The sequence below is a fragment of the Toxorhynchites rutilus genome, chromosome 2, assembly GCF_029784135.1.
Source record: "Toxorhynchites rutilus septentrionalis strain SRP chromosome 2, ASM2978413v1, whole genome shotgun sequence".
Taxonomy (NCBI): Eukaryota; Metazoa; Arthropoda; class Insecta; order Diptera; family Culicidae; genus Toxorhynchites; species Toxorhynchites rutilus.
This window is the reverse complement of record NC_073745.1, coordinates 176656786-176673963: the sequence shown is the minus strand read 5'-3', so window position 1 is coordinate 176673963 and position 17178 is coordinate 176656786. Positions and strand designations below refer to the sequence as shown.

At 39.3% G+C, this 17178-nt stretch overlaps 2 protein-coding genes across 4 annotated transcripts in view; one reads left to right on the top strand and one right to left on the bottom strand.

Annotated features, from left to right (window-relative positions):
* Positions 1–17178, top strand: part of LOC129771214 (uncharacterized) — a 273566-nt gene that overhangs the window by 170507 nt on the left and 85881 nt on the right. For 2 of the 3 annotated variants that reach the window (XM_055774636.1, XM_055774635.1), the window contains exon 10: positions 15364–15547. The exons of the other annotated variant lie outside the window; for it this stretch is intronic. In XM_055774636.1, coding sequence (XP_055630611.1) covers positions 15364–15488 — 125 coding nt within the window. In that variant the 3' untranslated portion in view covers positions 15489–15547. Of the gene's footprint in view, positions 1–15363; positions 15548–17178 lie in introns of those variants that run through there. 3 annotated transcript variants of the gene reach the window in all.
* LOC129771218 (uncharacterized) lies at positions 7152–14325 on the bottom strand. Its single transcript, XM_055774644.1, has 2 exons — positions 14107–14325; positions 7152–9279 (listed from the first exon to the last, which is right to left on the bottom strand). Exons 1-2 carry the CDS (start codon positions 14136–14138, stop codon positions 7701–7703), a joined length of 1611 nt encoding a protein of 536 aa, XP_055630619.1. The 5' UTR covers positions 14139–14325; the 3' UTR covers positions 7152–7700.

Genomic DNA, 17178 nt, shown 5'->3' with positions numbered 1-17178 from the left:
TTCTTATGGCTACTGCTTGAATATTTGTTGGAAATACAAGCCTTTCAAAAACAGTATTCCTATGTACTGCTAGGCCCGTTCCTTGCCTACCGGAGGATGAGCAAGAACTCAGCAGAAGTAGGTATTGTGTTCCAAGGTAATTTGTCGTGATTAGATGTTCCCACGTGTTGGTTTCTTGTAAGCATACAACTGTTGGTTGATACTTAGCAAGAAGAGTCTGCAACTCATCTCGATGTGAACGGAGGCCATTGATATTCCATTGTATTGCAAATGTTCGAGATGCTCTATTTGTGTTACTTTTCTCACTGGAGCTAGAAGATTCTGAGAGCGTTTCATCGTTCAGTGATGGTAACTGAGGATTTTCGGTGTTGGTATGCCCTGTAAGCAGGAGAGTACACAAGGAGGATACACATGCGCTTGAAAATGATAAACAAATGGGGTAACTTGCCTGTGGAGTTAGACTGCTCACGTCGGCAGCCGCCAGAGGTTCTTCGGTTGAAACCGGTACATCTCTAGTCGGGGCCGACGTGAGAAGCTTTGGCGAATCATTAGACGGAGTATCGACTGTTTCGAGTGGTTCATTCTGTAGAGTTATGCGGCCCACGTCAGCTGCCGCCAAAGGCTCTTCGATTAAGACCAGTACTTCTCTGGTCAGGGAAGATGTGGGATGCTTCGTGCTTGACCAATCACCTTGTTTAATTCGGTTGGTGTCTGTGATGTTATTTTTGTAACTGCAGGCTTTACTCGTGCTTGGCCTTTGTTTTTGGTGGTATAACTGATCATACAAATCTGCATTACTAGATAAGAGTTGTTTTTATGATGCTGTGTCTCTTCTGAGTCGGAGATGTACATAGGGATATCGTTGTTTCTAATCTTTTTTGGGGTCGACTCGCTACCGTTTTGTTGAGAGACGGCCAGGCGTGCATTTTTTTTTCTTAGACTCCGTGTGGTCGGAATGGGAGTTTTGTTCGGAGACAGAATCGGTTTCCATTGAAGAAGAAGCATTCTCGAGCGCTTTTGGCTTGGATGATTTGCTGTTTTTTGTTGTTGATTTTTTATTGTTGACGTTAGTTGCGGAGAGGGCAGAATGCGCTAAGTATTTCCCTTCTTGTTGGAGTTTTTGGGCGGGTTCACCGTACATTTCGCGTCTATAAGCTTCATTAACAGTTCGCAATGTTTCGATTTCCTTGTCCTTTTTGGACACTGTATTTTCAAGGGAAGAGACTCTTGCGATAAGGTCTTCAATAGTGCCATTTTTGCGTACAAGGTCCATCCTGCATTCTCCTTTTTGCATGTTCTCTAGTGCTTGAATTCGTTCATCTTTGTTTTTCAACTCTTGTTGGAGATTGAGAATAAGATTACGGAGGTTACTGAACTCGGAATTATTCGTTGTTGTGGGTCCTGCTGCGATCGGGGCTTCTAATGCCTTGATCACGGCATCCTTTTCTTCCATTTTTCTTGTCATGGTTTTAATTGTGTGGTCTTTAGAGAGAGCTACAATACTGGCGTAAGATTTTTGTCCATGCGTAGCCTCATAGATTCTTCGGGCTGCTGGGTACGAAATGCCTTGATCGACGCGAATATGTTGAATATTGTCTTCAGTTTGGTAGATTGGGCATTTTCGGCTGCTTATGACATGGTCGTTAGATTTGCATCTTGAACAGAAAGGTTGATTTGTGCATGGCGTGTTCTTGTTTATTATGTTGACTGCAGTTTCCACATGTGGCGTCCTGCTGTTGACAATGAGTCTGCGTGTGCCCGAATGTGTAGCATTTGTAACACAGCATAGATGCAGGGTAGTAGGGACGGGTCCTATATCGCTGATAGCCCACGTCTATGTGCCCTGGCATCGTTGTACCTTGGATTGTGAGAATAATAGTGGCCGTATTTTCCTTCTTGTCTCCTATCTTCCTAGTAATTCGCCGAATACCTTTAACTTTTTCAGATTCAAGATTTTCGAGGATAGCATCGTCGCTAATATTCGCCAGCTCTACACAATTGATGACACATCGAGTCAAGTTCATTCCGGGGTGCATTGAGATTTTGATAGCCGTACCATCTGTCAACTCAGTCATCGAAAGAAGTCGCTCTATCTGATGTTTGCTTCTCACTTTCAAAGCATATGTTTTTCCTCGTGCCTCTGGAATCGCTCCTTCAATCTTGCCATTAATGCGTTTTTCAATTGAAGTCCTTAGCGTGAAGGGGTGATTTGGAAGTTTCTTTCCAGCTATTGGTTCCAGTTTCAAAACGACTAGTTCACCGTGGTCTCCCTCAGGGTCCATGTGTTCAGGTAACGTTGATCCGGTATACGTGCCATCTATCATGCTGGAGAACCCTCCTCCGGGGTCCCCGGGAAGGGGGGGATCGCTCAATGTCATGTTAGCGTAACAGTACTGCTTACGATGCGGTAGGTATGATCTCAGTAGATCAACCGCTTGAGCTGAGAAGCCATAGTAACATAATTTGGCTATCATTATGTCATGTGAGATACAATCAAAAGCCTTACTCAAATCTATAAAAATATAGCCGACATCTAAGCCCCTTACTATAAAATTCATTAATTCTAGTGAGGTAGTTTCAGTGCTTTTTTTAGGTAAAAATCCAAACTGTTTACAACTGATGAGATTCTCTTTCTAATTTTTGATTTTCCCATTTATCACTGATTCAGGAATTTTGGATGAAGCAGGAAGAATGGAAATAGGCCTATAATTAGTTTTAGAAAGTTTATCATCTGACTTGTGTAGAGGCACTACTTTTGCTGTTTTGATCATCAAACTAAGATGATTGTATCATGTTGTTCATTATCTCTATTACTTTTGGTAGCGCTTTGCATTTTTGAATGAACCTTATTGATATTTTATCGACAACAAACGCAGCTCCAGCATTTAATGAATCAACTACTCTCGTAACTGTTTGCTCATTAACTTCCGAAAAATTAAAGTAAGTTTGTGTTCTTGGTCGAAAATAGGTGTTTCGAATATTCGACACCTGGTGGCTCCAACCAACATTTATGAAGTATTCATTCAAACAATTAACAATTTGTCTGTTCGAAATTAAACGACAATTGAGGGGCTCAGAAGGAGAGGGGTGTAAGTGACTTGTTCGATTTCTCTTCATCAACTTTTTCTTTCGCGAATTACTCGGCACACAAAAACGTTCCAATTCGATTTTGCTATAGAAACCGATAATTGAGGTTCTGACATATCGTCCACATTGTCAAATAAGCTAGGAATGTGTTTGCAGTTAAGTTATGATCAAAAGAGAAAGCCGATGAAGAGAAATCGATCAAGTCACTTACACCCCTTGCATTCTAAGCCCCTCAATTATTCTCATCTATCGACAGAACTTGCTTTCCAATTGCTCCAGTAGAATTTTGGAAAATAATTTCCCTTAATGTGGTCCATGTTTTCTTATAATTATTTCTGTTTTGTTTTATTATTCTAGTATAGTACCTTTCTTTGGCTAACCTTATAGCATTTTTCAATTGATTTATTTTTCCTGACATATAGCATGAATAATTCATTTTTTTTGTAGAATTTTGTGTTGCACTTCGATATTCTTTAAATAATTTATTTATTATGTTTATTTCATTCAGCAATAAATTATTTATGTACGGTTTACGAATGTTTGTTTTCTTTTTCCTGTATGTAGTCTCGCATCTAATGATATTAATGACATCATTAAGCTTCTCAGTAATATCATGGAAACTCTGGCAAGTGTCTAGAACGTTTCTTGACAACGAGTTATTTATATTATTGTAATTTATGAAGACCTTTTTGATTAATGTATCATGTTTGATAAGATTCAACTTTACTGATAAAACAATTGTTTTGTGATCAGATATAAATCTTTCAGTATCTCTAACTATTAAATGCAAATTGTATTGAAGAATGTCGGTAATGAAATGATCTATAACAGTGGAAATGGTATTTGAGATTTTGTTCAAAATAAGGCTGAATTTTAAATTTATAATCTTACACAACATCAGATGTTTCGTCCAACAAATTTATGGTAAAATCACCGCAAATAAATAATCTCTTATAACGGTCTAGAATTCGCTCAAACTGATCTAAAAAGGGGTCGATAAGTCTACCAGGGTTGTATACTCCCATAACTTTTATTTTATATTCAATCAATTCAACAATTAGAAAGTTACTATCATTGGAATCCATTTCCAGTATCAAATGACTGTGAAAATTTTATAGTACAAATATGGATACACCGCCTCCTCTACCTTCTCTACAGCTGTGATATGCATCGTAACTCACAAGGTTGAAAATTTCATTGTTTTTGATTCACGTTTCGGTAAATCCTACCACGTGAATATCAGTTTCGAATTCTAATAATAGTTGGCCCAACTCTTCAGATTTATTTCTACAGCTTCTAGTATTTAAAAACAGAATATTGAGGTTTTCATTTATAGCATCAGTTGGCTCGAATGAGTAATTAATATTTAGTTCATCAGTCAATCGTGGTTCATATTGTATTGTAGATAATATTCGATAATAGTGAATTAGAGATTCTCAAAGCAGTAGCCTCGAATTTAATGTACCTCTTGAGATTTTTTTATCCCATCTGTTTGTTAGGCTCATTCAGCAACTCAGCTGTAACAGAGCCGAATTTATTCGTATACATTTTTATCTTAAGATAACTATTGTTATATATTACACTGTAGCCATTTTTAGAAGTAAGATTCCTATCCATTAATAAATATTTGATTTGTTTAGGCCTAAGAGTATTCAAATCCTATCGATACACAACACATGCTATTGATACACAACCTATTCCTATCCTATTGATACACAACACATGCCGCCTTTTTCGACGTTAGAATATTCATATTGTTCGAATGTTCACAGTTAGACTGTTCACAGCGGGAATGTTGATATCAAGACGGGTCTATGGTACTAGGTGAGGCCGTTTCGTCATTAAGTTGGTTAGGGGAGCGGTATATGAAAACAGCACGGAAGAAAGCAGAAGGGGAACTATTTCCTTAAAGCGTGAAAGAGACAGACTGATCACGAGCAAGCTTGGGCACAAGCGTATTGTGTTTTGTTTACAAACAAAACACAGTAGATTTCCAATATGGCTGAAGAATGATTTTAGCAAGTTGGCCCACCTTAGGATATACTTCTACGCGCCTTGGTTGATATGAGGCTTCCATTGTTGTGTTAGAATTAGCACCAATTACCGATGCAGCAGATCGTAATGTGAACGGTAATGGACTGGGATCACCGACACATGATGATTGTTGCGTGGACGTAGCAGCTAGAATAACACACAAAGATGATCAGATAATAACTGAGGGCCCAGTTATGAGCTCATGATCGTTCGCTTAGTAGCGGACACGCAACCAATTAGGCTACGAAGACCCCTTATCAGGAAGATGAGTGGGATTATTCCATGGCATTTGTCTTGAGGCGTAGCGGATAAAACAGCGCTGCACTTTTTCAATCCTGACGATGTGCGTTGTATGGTAGGGAGCCCACATGCATGCTGCGTATTCAGAGACGCTTCGTACCATTGAACTGTACAAAGACTTCAGCGTGTACGGGTCCCGAAAGAACTGCGATTTCCGTCGGATAAACCCTAAGACAGCGCATATGTTCCGAGGACGGTGTTGATGTGTTCAGTAAACTTCAGTTTGGTGTCGAAAATAACACCGAGATCTCTAATGGAGTTAACGCGATCGATAACGGAAGAACAAATAACGTAGTCATCAGATACAAACGATTGACGCCTCGTAAAGCTTATTGTCTTGCACTTGCTGATGTTCAGCTCCATGCCGTTATCAGCACACCATGCAATCAATTCATTCGCGTCGGCTTATAAAGCACAGCAGTCCAAAATGGAAGTGATTTCTCTAAATATTTTTAAGTCATCGGCGTGCAAAAGCTTACCAGATTTCAGCCGGCTGGCGAGATCATTGACGAATAGAATGAAAATCAACGGCCTTGTGGGACGCCGGATGTAATATGGTATGTACGGGAACGAGCACTTCCAACTTTCACGAAAGCTTTTCTGTCGGTTAGGTGCGATCTGAGCCACTCAGTTATCCATTCAGGAAGTCCAATGTGTTTGAGTTTCTCGATAGCCAGTTCGTGAGGAATTTTATCAAAAGCTTTAGAAAAATCAAAGTAAATAACATCTACCTGACTGCGGTTTCCTACGGTTTCTGACAAAACGCTCATATAGCCCATCATATTAGAAACGGTTGACCTTTTTTCACGAAACCGTGTTGAGCATCAGTTATGAGAGTGGACGAACAGCATTGAAGAGATTCCCGTGGGCGCGTTCTTTAAAAATTTTGGCGATGTAGCATAGTATCGAGGTTCCTCGGTAGCTGCTAATGGCGTGAACACTACCAGATTTGTGGATTGGAGTGATCGATGCCTTCTTCCACACCTCTGGAAACCTTTGCTCGCGTAGGGAGCGGTTGAAGATTAGGCTGACCGGAGTTTTTAACGTATCAGCACATTCCTTGAGAAATACTGGAGGTAGATAATCTGTACCGGCACCTTTGGAAGCATCACGTTTTTTCAAAACGGTAGTTATGTCATTTGGAGCGGAAGTTTATTGCGGAAGGGTTATGTCAAACGATGGAATATTTCGACCAGCCGCTGATCGTGGAGTATGCTGAAAATCTACTCGTAGAACAGTGCAGTTGTCTGGTCCGTGGATGCGTCACCGAGTGTAGCATCCCAGTCAACCGCCGCAAGCAGTCACGATTTCAAGCCGTAGAACAAATGGGTTATGGTGAGGGTCAATTTTCAATAGCGAAGATGGCGGATCTATGAGCTCTATACAGGTAGATTCACTCACAAACGCCAAGTCAAGAAGGCGTCCGTTTGCGTTACGAACTGAATTAATTTGGTGAAGTCCGATCGTGAGCATGGATTCTGCAAACGCACTTTCTGATTCGGTAGAGGCGTTACCTGGCAGGTAACTGTTGCAGTCTTCGTCGAAACACCATGACATGTGGGAGATTGTAGTCGCCAAGTACAACAATGACATCGTATGCTGAGAACAGGTCGCAAATCTCTTGAACAGCAGCTGCGTGCGATTCATAAACATCAGGATGAGAGTTCGGACTTATGTAAATTCCGCATACATAAATGGTTGTCCCGGGAAGACGGATAGAAACGGCCATTTGTTCGAGATGAGCACAGCTTGTTAACGTAACTGCTCTACAACCTAGATCGGATTTAACAGCTACCAAAGCACCGCCGCCGCGTGGTCACATCGAAAAATGCAGTAGTTTGATGCAAGCTCAGTGTTTACTACGTCTGGGCGCAACCACGTTTCGATCGGAACAATTACGTCACAACTCGTCGTTTTCCTGTAGAACTCGAGTTAAATATCTATACAGTTCGGGTCACAAAATAACTCTGATTCTTTATTTCTTGTCTGAGTTTAAAAAGGTACAGTTCGTTTTCAAATGTAGATTATTTATGCTAAACAAGGTGGCCTATTGTCCTGGATCGGTCTGAGAATGAAAAACAACACATGTTTGTAAACACATGCTGCCCAAATTCAGTAATGCTAACATCAGCATGTGGTGCGTCGCGTCGCTGGCTCGGTGGTGGTTGGTGACTCGGTGCATGTTGGTGGTCCGGGTTGTTGATGTTTTCAACATGTGGTACGTCATGCCGCTGGTGTAAGAATGTAGGTGATCGGGATCGTTGCTAACTCGTCCCCCTTTAGTGATTCGGTTCAATCTGAATCACGTCTCTGATTGACAAAGTCCTGAACGTGGGTCGGATGTTGTCCAATGGTAGTTGTACTGCTTCCGGTTTCATTGATGTATTCTGGTCTTGAGATGAGTTGTTGGGATGAGAGTTGTTAAGATTGACTTGTATTGTTCTGTTTCTGTAGATGAGAAAACATAAAAAAGGTAGGGAACCGATTATGAATGGCGAAATGGCCATTCCTCCGAAGATACTCCAATGTGGAAAATGCAGACTGGTGTTGTTTAGACGAAGCAATTCCAATTCCTTTCGAGTTTCTAACTGAAGCTTGTGAAGATGTTCCACACTAATGTTCAAGATTTCTTGTTGCATTTTGATTTCGACTCCATCCAAATGAAGTTGAACTGGATTACCTGGTAAGGTTTGTACTCTCGATGTGTATAAAACGTTGTTGACGTATAGTTGACAGTTGCTGAAGAATATAACAAATGATCCTGAAAGATTCCTTTGAGTTATTCCGCAGTTAGATGATGAAGTGAAATTTTTCATCGTATTTATAAGTATATGTCGCTCGTCAAGGTAAAGGACTTCTTCTTCGATTGGGTTTGATGTGTAATTGCAAGTCGCAGGTTCTCCTTTTAACAATTTCGGTATACAACTTGTATTATCCAGCTGAATTTCGTATGTAGCGAATATGGTTGGTTCGATTGAACCTATTCGGTAAATTTCATCATCGTGGGTTAGATAAAGCTGATGGAGTGTATGTACTTTCTTATTGTTGTGTATGATGGGGTATAGACGTATCTTGTTGAAAATCCTTGGGTCTAGCTTTGGCATCTTGATGATAAGGGCAATCTCTAAGTTATTCGATGCTACCGACGTCGTCGCATAATTTGTTGCCTCCACAGCAGTGTGAACTGTAATATTTTCCCTAGCTAAGTCTGTAATTAAAATGTCAATTTCTCTTTGGCTTAAAATTTGTTCATTAACTAATCCTAATTTAGCTAGCATTATAGTATTAATAATTTGATTTAGTTTTTCAGACAAGAAATTCAAGTGAAATAAGAGTTTAGTACAGTACATTTCTATTGATCTAACGTTAAATAACTGTATTGCTTTTTTTGTTTGAAATATAGCCTCTTTTAGTTGTAAATTAACTTCGCGATTTATTTTTACTTGTTCATTATTATTAATGATGAGATTATTTATGGATGAATTTATAATTTTCAAATCGTTGGCGTCTGGGCTACCAGCTAAGAATTTCCAAATCGTACCTAAACTATCCCAGCGCTTATGTCTTCTAATTGGGTCTATGCTTTTTAAAGCGAAATCTATTTCGTTAAATTTTTCAACTATTAAATCCGTGAACTGGTTTTTGCTAAAGTTATCAAATTGATCTCTGAGGCCTTTGATTTGTGTTCTAATGATGGTGAGATTAAAATGGTGTATATAATATTTGTAGTCCAGTCTGAGTCGTCCTTCTCCTTGGTGAAATATCAGGATAGGTTGTCGTCCTAAGTTCTGTAGATGAATTTTCACGTCATGTTTTGTTTCCAGCACTACGGGTCGAATAATGAATAGTAGCAGGAGTCTGAAAAGTAGATGAAGAGGATAAAATTTAGGTATTCCTGATTTTGATATCATTTTTGTGAATACGTCGTCCGTCGTTAGTTTCAACTGTACTTTTATTAACCTTTGAAATATTAATTTTCTTGTATCGGTTGCTGTGTTTGACTCTTCGTCGAGTCCTTTCAAAAGCGTCTATATCATTGTCAATTAATATGTTCTTTTTATTTTTGTTGTGAAAGGACAAATCCTTTGCTTGTTTTGTAGTAAGGTTTTTAAAGGTTCTCTCGACTATTGTCTGAGATCTGCTAGATGGGAGTATTACTTCATATGGGGTGAATTTTGTACTAGAGTGGACTGTCGAATTGTATTTGTGAACAGACATGTAAACAAGGTCAATTACTGTTTTTTCGGGGTTTTCCATTTTTTGTATTCGATAAATTTCCAAAAGTGTGGAATGTAATCTCTCGACGATTCCATTCATCTCGCTGCGACCGGTTGCTGTGATGTACGGTTCAATATTGTATGTATTAGAAAAATTAATGAGTTCTCCTGTCGTGAATGACTTTTCATTATCCATGACCAAGATTTTTGGTGGTTGATATTTTAGAAGAATATCTTTTATAGCTGGAGTTAAATCGATGGCAGCTCTTGATTCGATTAATTTAATTTGCGCAAATTTTGAAAATTTATCGATGTATGTCAGAAAATAAAGATTCTCTAGGAAAAAGATATCGATATGAGCAATTTGGAAAGGACCGGTGGGAATAGGGGTTTTTTGGAGGGGAAAATCAATCGGTTTCCTATCGTATTTGCATTCATGACATATACGACAGGATGCGATGAATTCCTTTAATTTTTGTTGAATTCTCGGGAAGTAGAATTTCCTGAGAATCTGTTGCTTGTTTTCCTCTGCTCCTCTGTGGGCTCGAAGATGTTCGTTTTTGATAACATCCCATTGCTGATTTTCCTCTACTACATCCTGTAAAAGGTTTTGTGTGAAACGGATTTTTAACGCTCTACTACTTCCAAATTTCTCCTTAAAGACTTCTTGAATCTTTCCCATGATATTTTCTGGCGTTAATAATCCGTTGACCTTTGTATGATCGAAATGAGTTTTTAAAATCTGAAATAGAGAAGAATCGTTAATCTCGTTTACTTGTATAGATATTCTTGTGAAGCCTGGAAATGGTTTTTCCGTAATTATTTTGTCTGGTCCTCGTTTGATGACCACCTGGTGTTTGAACACATTAAGTGGTGCTTCTGTGGATATTATGCAAAAATCGTCACTAGTATCAGTAGAATGTTGTGTTCCTGTCATGGAGCATACGATTCTGCTAAGTGCATCCGCCACAACATTTGATTTTCCCGGTTTATATACAATCTTATAGTCATGTTCTTCTAAATATGCCTTCCATCGTTTTAGTTTGGCATTTGTGTTTTTAGGGGATAAGGCGAACGTAAGTGGTTGGTGATCGGTTAGAATTTGTAGTTTTGCTCCGTATAGGTAATTTCGAAAGGTTTGCAATGACCAGAAAATGGCAAGCATTTCCTTTTCCGGCACTGAATAACCTTCTTCAGTTTTTGAAAGTGTTCTGGAAGCAAAATGGATGGGTTTGTCTTTTCCTAGTTCTCCCTGAGACAGAACTGCACCGATTGCGAAATCAGAAGCATCTGTTGTCAAAATAAAAGGTTTATTGTAGTCGGGGTAAATGAGTATATCGGATGACGAAAGTAAGCTTTTCATTCTCAGAAAACATTGTTTTCCTACGTCGTTGAGTGAAAGTTTTCTGTTTGATTTGGGATTTCTCTCCCCCCTTAAGAGATTTGTTAATGGTTTTGCAATTTTTGCAAAATCTTTGACAAATCTACGATAATAACCCATCATTCCTAAAAATCCTCGCAGTTCTTTAATATTTTTGGGCTCTGGGTATTTGTTAATCGCCTCAATTTTCTTCTGGTTTGGTTTTATGCCATCAGCACAAATAATATAACCAAGGAATTCAATTTCGTTGTGTAAAAATTCTGATTTATCCAACTGAATTTTTAGGTTAGCATCGTCCAGTGCTTTTAGAATTGTTGAAAGATTTTGTAAAGCTTCTTCTGAAGTTTTTCCGAATATGATTACATCATCAATATAGACGTAACATATTTTTCCAATAAATACTCTTAAAACATCGTCAATCGCTCGCTGGAATATAGCAGGAGCGTTCTTAAGACCGAACGGCATACGTGTGAACTCGTATTTACCGCTGTTGATCGAAAAAGCAGTTTTTTCAATATCACATTCTTTCATTTTTATCTGGTGAAAACCAGATGCTAAATCGAGGGTGGTGAAAAAATGTTGACCTCGTAATTGATCAATTACATAATTAATTTCTGGCATCGGGTACCTGTCTGAAACAGTTTTTTCGTTTAATTTACGGTAATCCACTACCATGCGAAATTTCTTTTTGCCTGAAGCATCAGTTTTTTTCGGTACGATCCACACTGGTGAAGTCCAGGCAGAACGTGAAGGTCGTATGATTCCGTTTTGAAGCAGTTCGCTTATTTGTTTATTTACCTCCTCAGCATATGTTGCTGGATATGGGTACACTTTTTGATGAACGGGAATATTATCGGTCGTATTTATGGCACACTCTACTACGGTGCTGCAAGTTAATTTTGAGTCGGGTGTGTGAAATGCTTTTTCATGTTTGTTCAGCACTTCAAGTAACTGTTTTTTTACACTTGTTGAAAGATGAGACGTCCTAAATGTATGTTGTGGGTCATCGTTTGAGTTGTTTCCCTTTTCTTGAGGTAGGTCGGATTTGAATGTGTGGTGTGAATGGTTTTCGTTGTGTGTCATTCCTTGGGATAAATTATTGGATGCGTTTTGTCTTGGGCAATAATGTTCAAGTGGGATATTTAAAAATTCGTTTCTCTTTGAGAGGTAAAACATGCCGCTAGTGAGGTCTATTATTGCATTGAGTGCATTTAGGATTCCAGTTCCAATAATGCCTTTAAAGAAGGGATGGAAATTGTGTAATAAAAACTGAGCTTGATGATTTATTTTGGGACTGAAAAAATTCAAATCGATAGCTGAGGTTGCATTAAATTTCCCGTTGGCGCTAGCGATTTGGTCCGCTGAGAAGTTGTATGGTTTATTATTTTTGCAAGTCCATGCAAGTTTTGGGTTTATAAGATTGATATTTGCTCCCGTGTCGATTAAAAATGGGAAGTTTCCAATTGTTGTTTTCAGATTTATATATGGCAGAGTTGGCTTTACCAACTCATATTCCACTCTAAAAAATTAGCCTGGTTTGAACTAGATTCATTTGAGGTGGATGGCTGCTCGTTAGTTCCTAAATTCTCTTCTTCGGTTGGTAAAGAACAATTATCTATTTGTTCATATGGTGTCTCTTGGTAAGAATAATGTATGTCGTCTTGTTCGTCGTGCTGATCGTAATAGTCATTATGAACTTCATAGTTTTGGGGTTCAGAACTGAACACTACAGGGTTTGCTGACCTCCTAACATTCTGAGATTGTTGTATGTTTAAAATTGGCCGATTACCATAATTCACCCTTCGAGATCTAATACTCTGATCGACCTCCATGGGTTCTGGGTTAGGAAATGGTCTCAGATTATTAGTTTGCTGTTGTTGGTGTATTGGGTTATAATTGTGACTGTTTTGGTAGCTTCTTTGTTGAAAAGTTGGCCGTGGTGGTGGTCTATAGAAAATTGTTTGAGGTGTTGAATAGTTTCTGGGAGGTGGGAAGGGAGTTTGATATCGATTTGTTTGCGTAAATGTTGGAGCTGTGTGCGGTTTCCTTATCGGCGGTCTGGGTGGAGGGTTAGGTGTATTAAAATCCCTAGGTTTTGGAATTGGATGGTTGCTATGTTCGTTCCTGAATGGTGCTGAACGTAAATCCATATTGTGATATTCTAAGCAAAATTGATAAGCTTTGCTTAGGGTTTGCACATTGGCGGATTTGAGCAATATGTTCAAGGGTTTTTCTAATCCTCTAATAAATGAGTCTAGTGCTTTTTTCCTAAAATAGTCAATATGCGGCGCTGCATTTTTTTGCATAGTCTCATCCACTTGAATCTGAACAATTATGGATGAAAGAAGTTCGTTGACTCTGCTGAAATAAGAGCTTAGACTTTCATTATGCGTTTTTTTCACAGTGGTCAATTCGAAGTCCAATGTTTGAATATCTCTTTGGTCACGGTAATAAAGAAGTAAAGTGTTCTTTATTCCCTGCCAATCGTATAGAATATTGTTGGCGTTCAGCACATCTAATGCTTCGCCTACAATTTTTCGACGTATGCTGCGTATCAAAATTCCATACTCGACCGATGTTCTGGGAAGATCTCTATACAGATCAAATATTCCTTCAACATCTGCAATCCAACTTATCAATTCCGTTGGTTTACCGTCGAATTTCCCTAAGTCTTTCACAAAATCGGAAAGTTTACCGACTGTGGAAAAATTGTCAAGTGCGTATCTCTGAGCTGGTGTGGTTTCCTGCTCAGGAACATATTCATTCTGTTCGGCTGGCTGAGCCATGATGTTTCAACCGTAAAACAAGAAAACTAAAATTTCTTATAAAAATATCAAAACTTCCACAATGTTAGAATCAACAATGGAAGGAAACGGCACTTTATTTCACTAAAGATTTTCACTAAATTATTCTACAAATGCCAGTGTGTGGACTTTTTAGGTTTTCAAAATCTTTTATGATTTTATTTTATTTTTTATTTATTTTTTTTTTTAAATTACTTTATTATTTGTTATTTTTTAAATTTTATTTATTCACTTTTGTTCACTTATTCACTTTGAAAGAAAGAGAAAAAAAAATTTCACTTACATATAGGACCGTGTCCTTGATTCGGCCGGCATTGATGAATCCGGACTTTTTTGGCGGCGTCCACTATCGGGGGAGAAGCGGCAGATAGTCCGGGATGATCCTGTTTGCTCCGCTGCTGTTGCTGCTTCTGCTACTAAGGGCCCTCCTATCGATCGGGTGAAATCCACAGTGTCCGTCTCCTCGCTTGGTGATCTTCTTGGTTCCGTGGCTCCTTCCACCACAGTTACAATGCACTAAGCACTTTTTAGAATTTTTGAAACACAAATCACTTATACTATTCCCGATGTGGAATCTCGCCGGAGCCTCCAGTTAAACATCTATACAGTTCGGGTCACAAAATAACTCTGATTCTTTATTTCTTGTCTGAGTTTAAAAAGGTACAGTTCGTTTTCAAATGTAGATTATTTATGCTAAACAAGGTGGCCTATTGTCCTGGATCGGTCTGAGAATGAAAAACAACACATGTTTGTAAACACATGCTGCCCAAATTCAGTAATGCTAACATCAGCATGTGGTGCGTCGCGTCGCTGGCTCGGTGGTGGTTGGTGACTCGGTGCATGTTGGTGGTCCGGGTTGTTGATGTTTTCAACATGTGGTACGTCATGCCGCTGGTGTAAGAATGTAGGTGATCGGGATCGTTGCTAACTCTCGCTAGTTTTAGTGGTTTGAAAATAACGTCGCCGCAGTGTTACGATTGGAAGAGCAGATGATTTGATCGACGACGTGCAAGCATTGCGTAGACGACTTCATGTTCCAGACGCGGGTTGCCTGCTTAATGCGTCGCAATCGCAGACTTTGTTTGGCTTTCCGCTTTCATACCCCGGAGACTGACACATGAAGATTTCCTCCTGTAGACGACGTAGACGTGAAAATACGTCGTTTTGATGTCCACATGCTTCGTTAACTTCTTTCGCCTGCTTGCCAATACCAGCCTCGCTTGAAACGTGCGATTTTGCTGTGGAATGGAATTTTGATCCGATGGCTTTACGGCCTGGAGGCAATTCTGCAAACCTACCATTGTCACGGAGAGACTGCATTTGTCCTACATCGCCGATTTATATTCAGCGCGTTGCGGACTTTTTTTTGTTGGACTCACGAGATTTTTGCACCAATCTCCTAACAATTTATTTGGATTTAGTAAATCAAATTTCAATAGTTGACATGTTCTAATTTCCCATACAATTATTTAATTTAAATTTAATTTTAAACATTTCCCCGTTTAGACGCCTGAGTGTAAAGATTTTCTTTTTCTTCCAGGTACAACCACCCCGCTACAGACGAGTATTGTGCAAGATAAACCAGCATCGACAAATACTGTTGGCAATATCAACCATAGCGTTAACGAGAGAAATGAATTAAATATCGATTCAAATACAAAATGATTATTTGTACAAATAACATATATTGTTGAATAAAAGTATATAATTTCAAATCTCCCTTATATCGGTTTCTTTAGTTTCATGTGCACCCTTAGCCGAATGGTTAGGGTCTCACATTATCATGCCGGATGTTCGTGTTCGATTCCCGTTCTGGCCGGGAGATTTTTCGACAAAGAAATTTCCTTCGACTGCAAGTCGAAGTGGTCACGCGTATTCTAGAGCTTGCCCCTCGGAATACATTCAAGGTGTGTTATTAGGCTTGAGAAACATGAACTAAATATTATTAAAAGACGCTAATTAATGCATACGTAGAGACGGAAAAAGTTCCACAGGGAACGTTAACGTCATTCAAGAAGTTATACTGGGTTCTTTGCCATTATTAATTTTCTATACTTATCCAAAACTACAACAGATATTTCAGATTAGCTCTCTCATGGCAGGTTAAGTTGACGCAAAACCACTACTAGCACAACTCAAATGCTCAACCAAATGATTAATCCCCACACTAGTAGCTAATCTTGCCGAGACTTAACGAAACCGGATACTCAAATGTCTCTTCACAAATCACTTCTAAATTACTCAATAATCGTCTTCATCAATTTAATTCAACGGATTTTATGATAATTAAAATTTAATCGGAATGTGTGGGCATATAGAATAAGGACGAAGAAATTCAAGTAAGGATAACCTTTCTTTACTGCTGACAACCAGGTGGCGTTGTTGGTGTTGGTTTTAGGCGTCATGATGGCCAATTCACAGAGTGCTCTGCGATGTCGGGTCGTTTATATAGTGTGCGTAGTAGATGTGCACCGAGACTAATACTGGTGATGGTCGATCATGAAAGGTCACTTCGGGTTGGTTGGGCGTTTATAGCAGGGTTATATTATCGATACGCAATGATGGATGCTGACGATGATCGCAAGTTGGTTGAACACAATGTTGGTTACGTGATGATTATGGACATTCCAGGCGAAGGATTTCCTTCCGAAGAGGCGACGAATTTCGGTTGTGTCCCATTCACCCGAAACACGTTTACCCGAAACACATTTACCCGAATGTAACACATACCCGAATGACATTCACCCAATGTAACAAATACCCGAATGCAACATATACCCAAATGGACATTTACCCGAATGCGACAAATACCCGAATGGAAACGTGCCCGAAGGCATCAAATACCCGAATGTGATATTTACCCGAATGTAACATTTACCCGAATGGAATGTTTACCCGAATGAGAAGGGAAGATTCCGATAAATCAGATTGTGAGTTTCGTCGAATCTCGTTGATAAATAGGATTAAATCGTCGAATCTGTTGATAAATAGGATTAAATCGAAACAACATGAAAAAGCAACAAAAATACGAAGTGAAATAAGAATTTTTTTTTACCACCGCAGCGCAATGTTTATCATGAATTGATTAATTCGTGATGAAGTTTATTCTGAGGTCTACGGTAATGGGGGCGAAGTCCCCATTTAACGAGGATAAGGAACCGAGGGGGCACCAAGCCGCCGAGGTGAAGCAATCCGAGTCGGCCGCCAACCCGCTGTCGGAAGTGGCGGCCTCTCGCAAGCAAACCTGTGTTCCATCGATTGTCCGGTTTGTTTGAAACAAAAGAAGACTATCCTTTAGTTAGGTCGGACGGCATACGTTTACCTGGTGCATTACGGTCGGCGGCCAAATCAGATT

Coding starts and splice junctions, on each gene's coding strand:
- LOC129771218 (XM_055774644.1), bottom strand. CDS start 14,138: ATGCCGGCCGAATCAAGGACACGGTCCTATAT. Junction 9,280..14,106: donor TCAAGGACACGGTCCTATAT/GTAAGTGAAATT, acceptor TCTACTTTTCAG/ACTCCTGCTACTATTCATTA.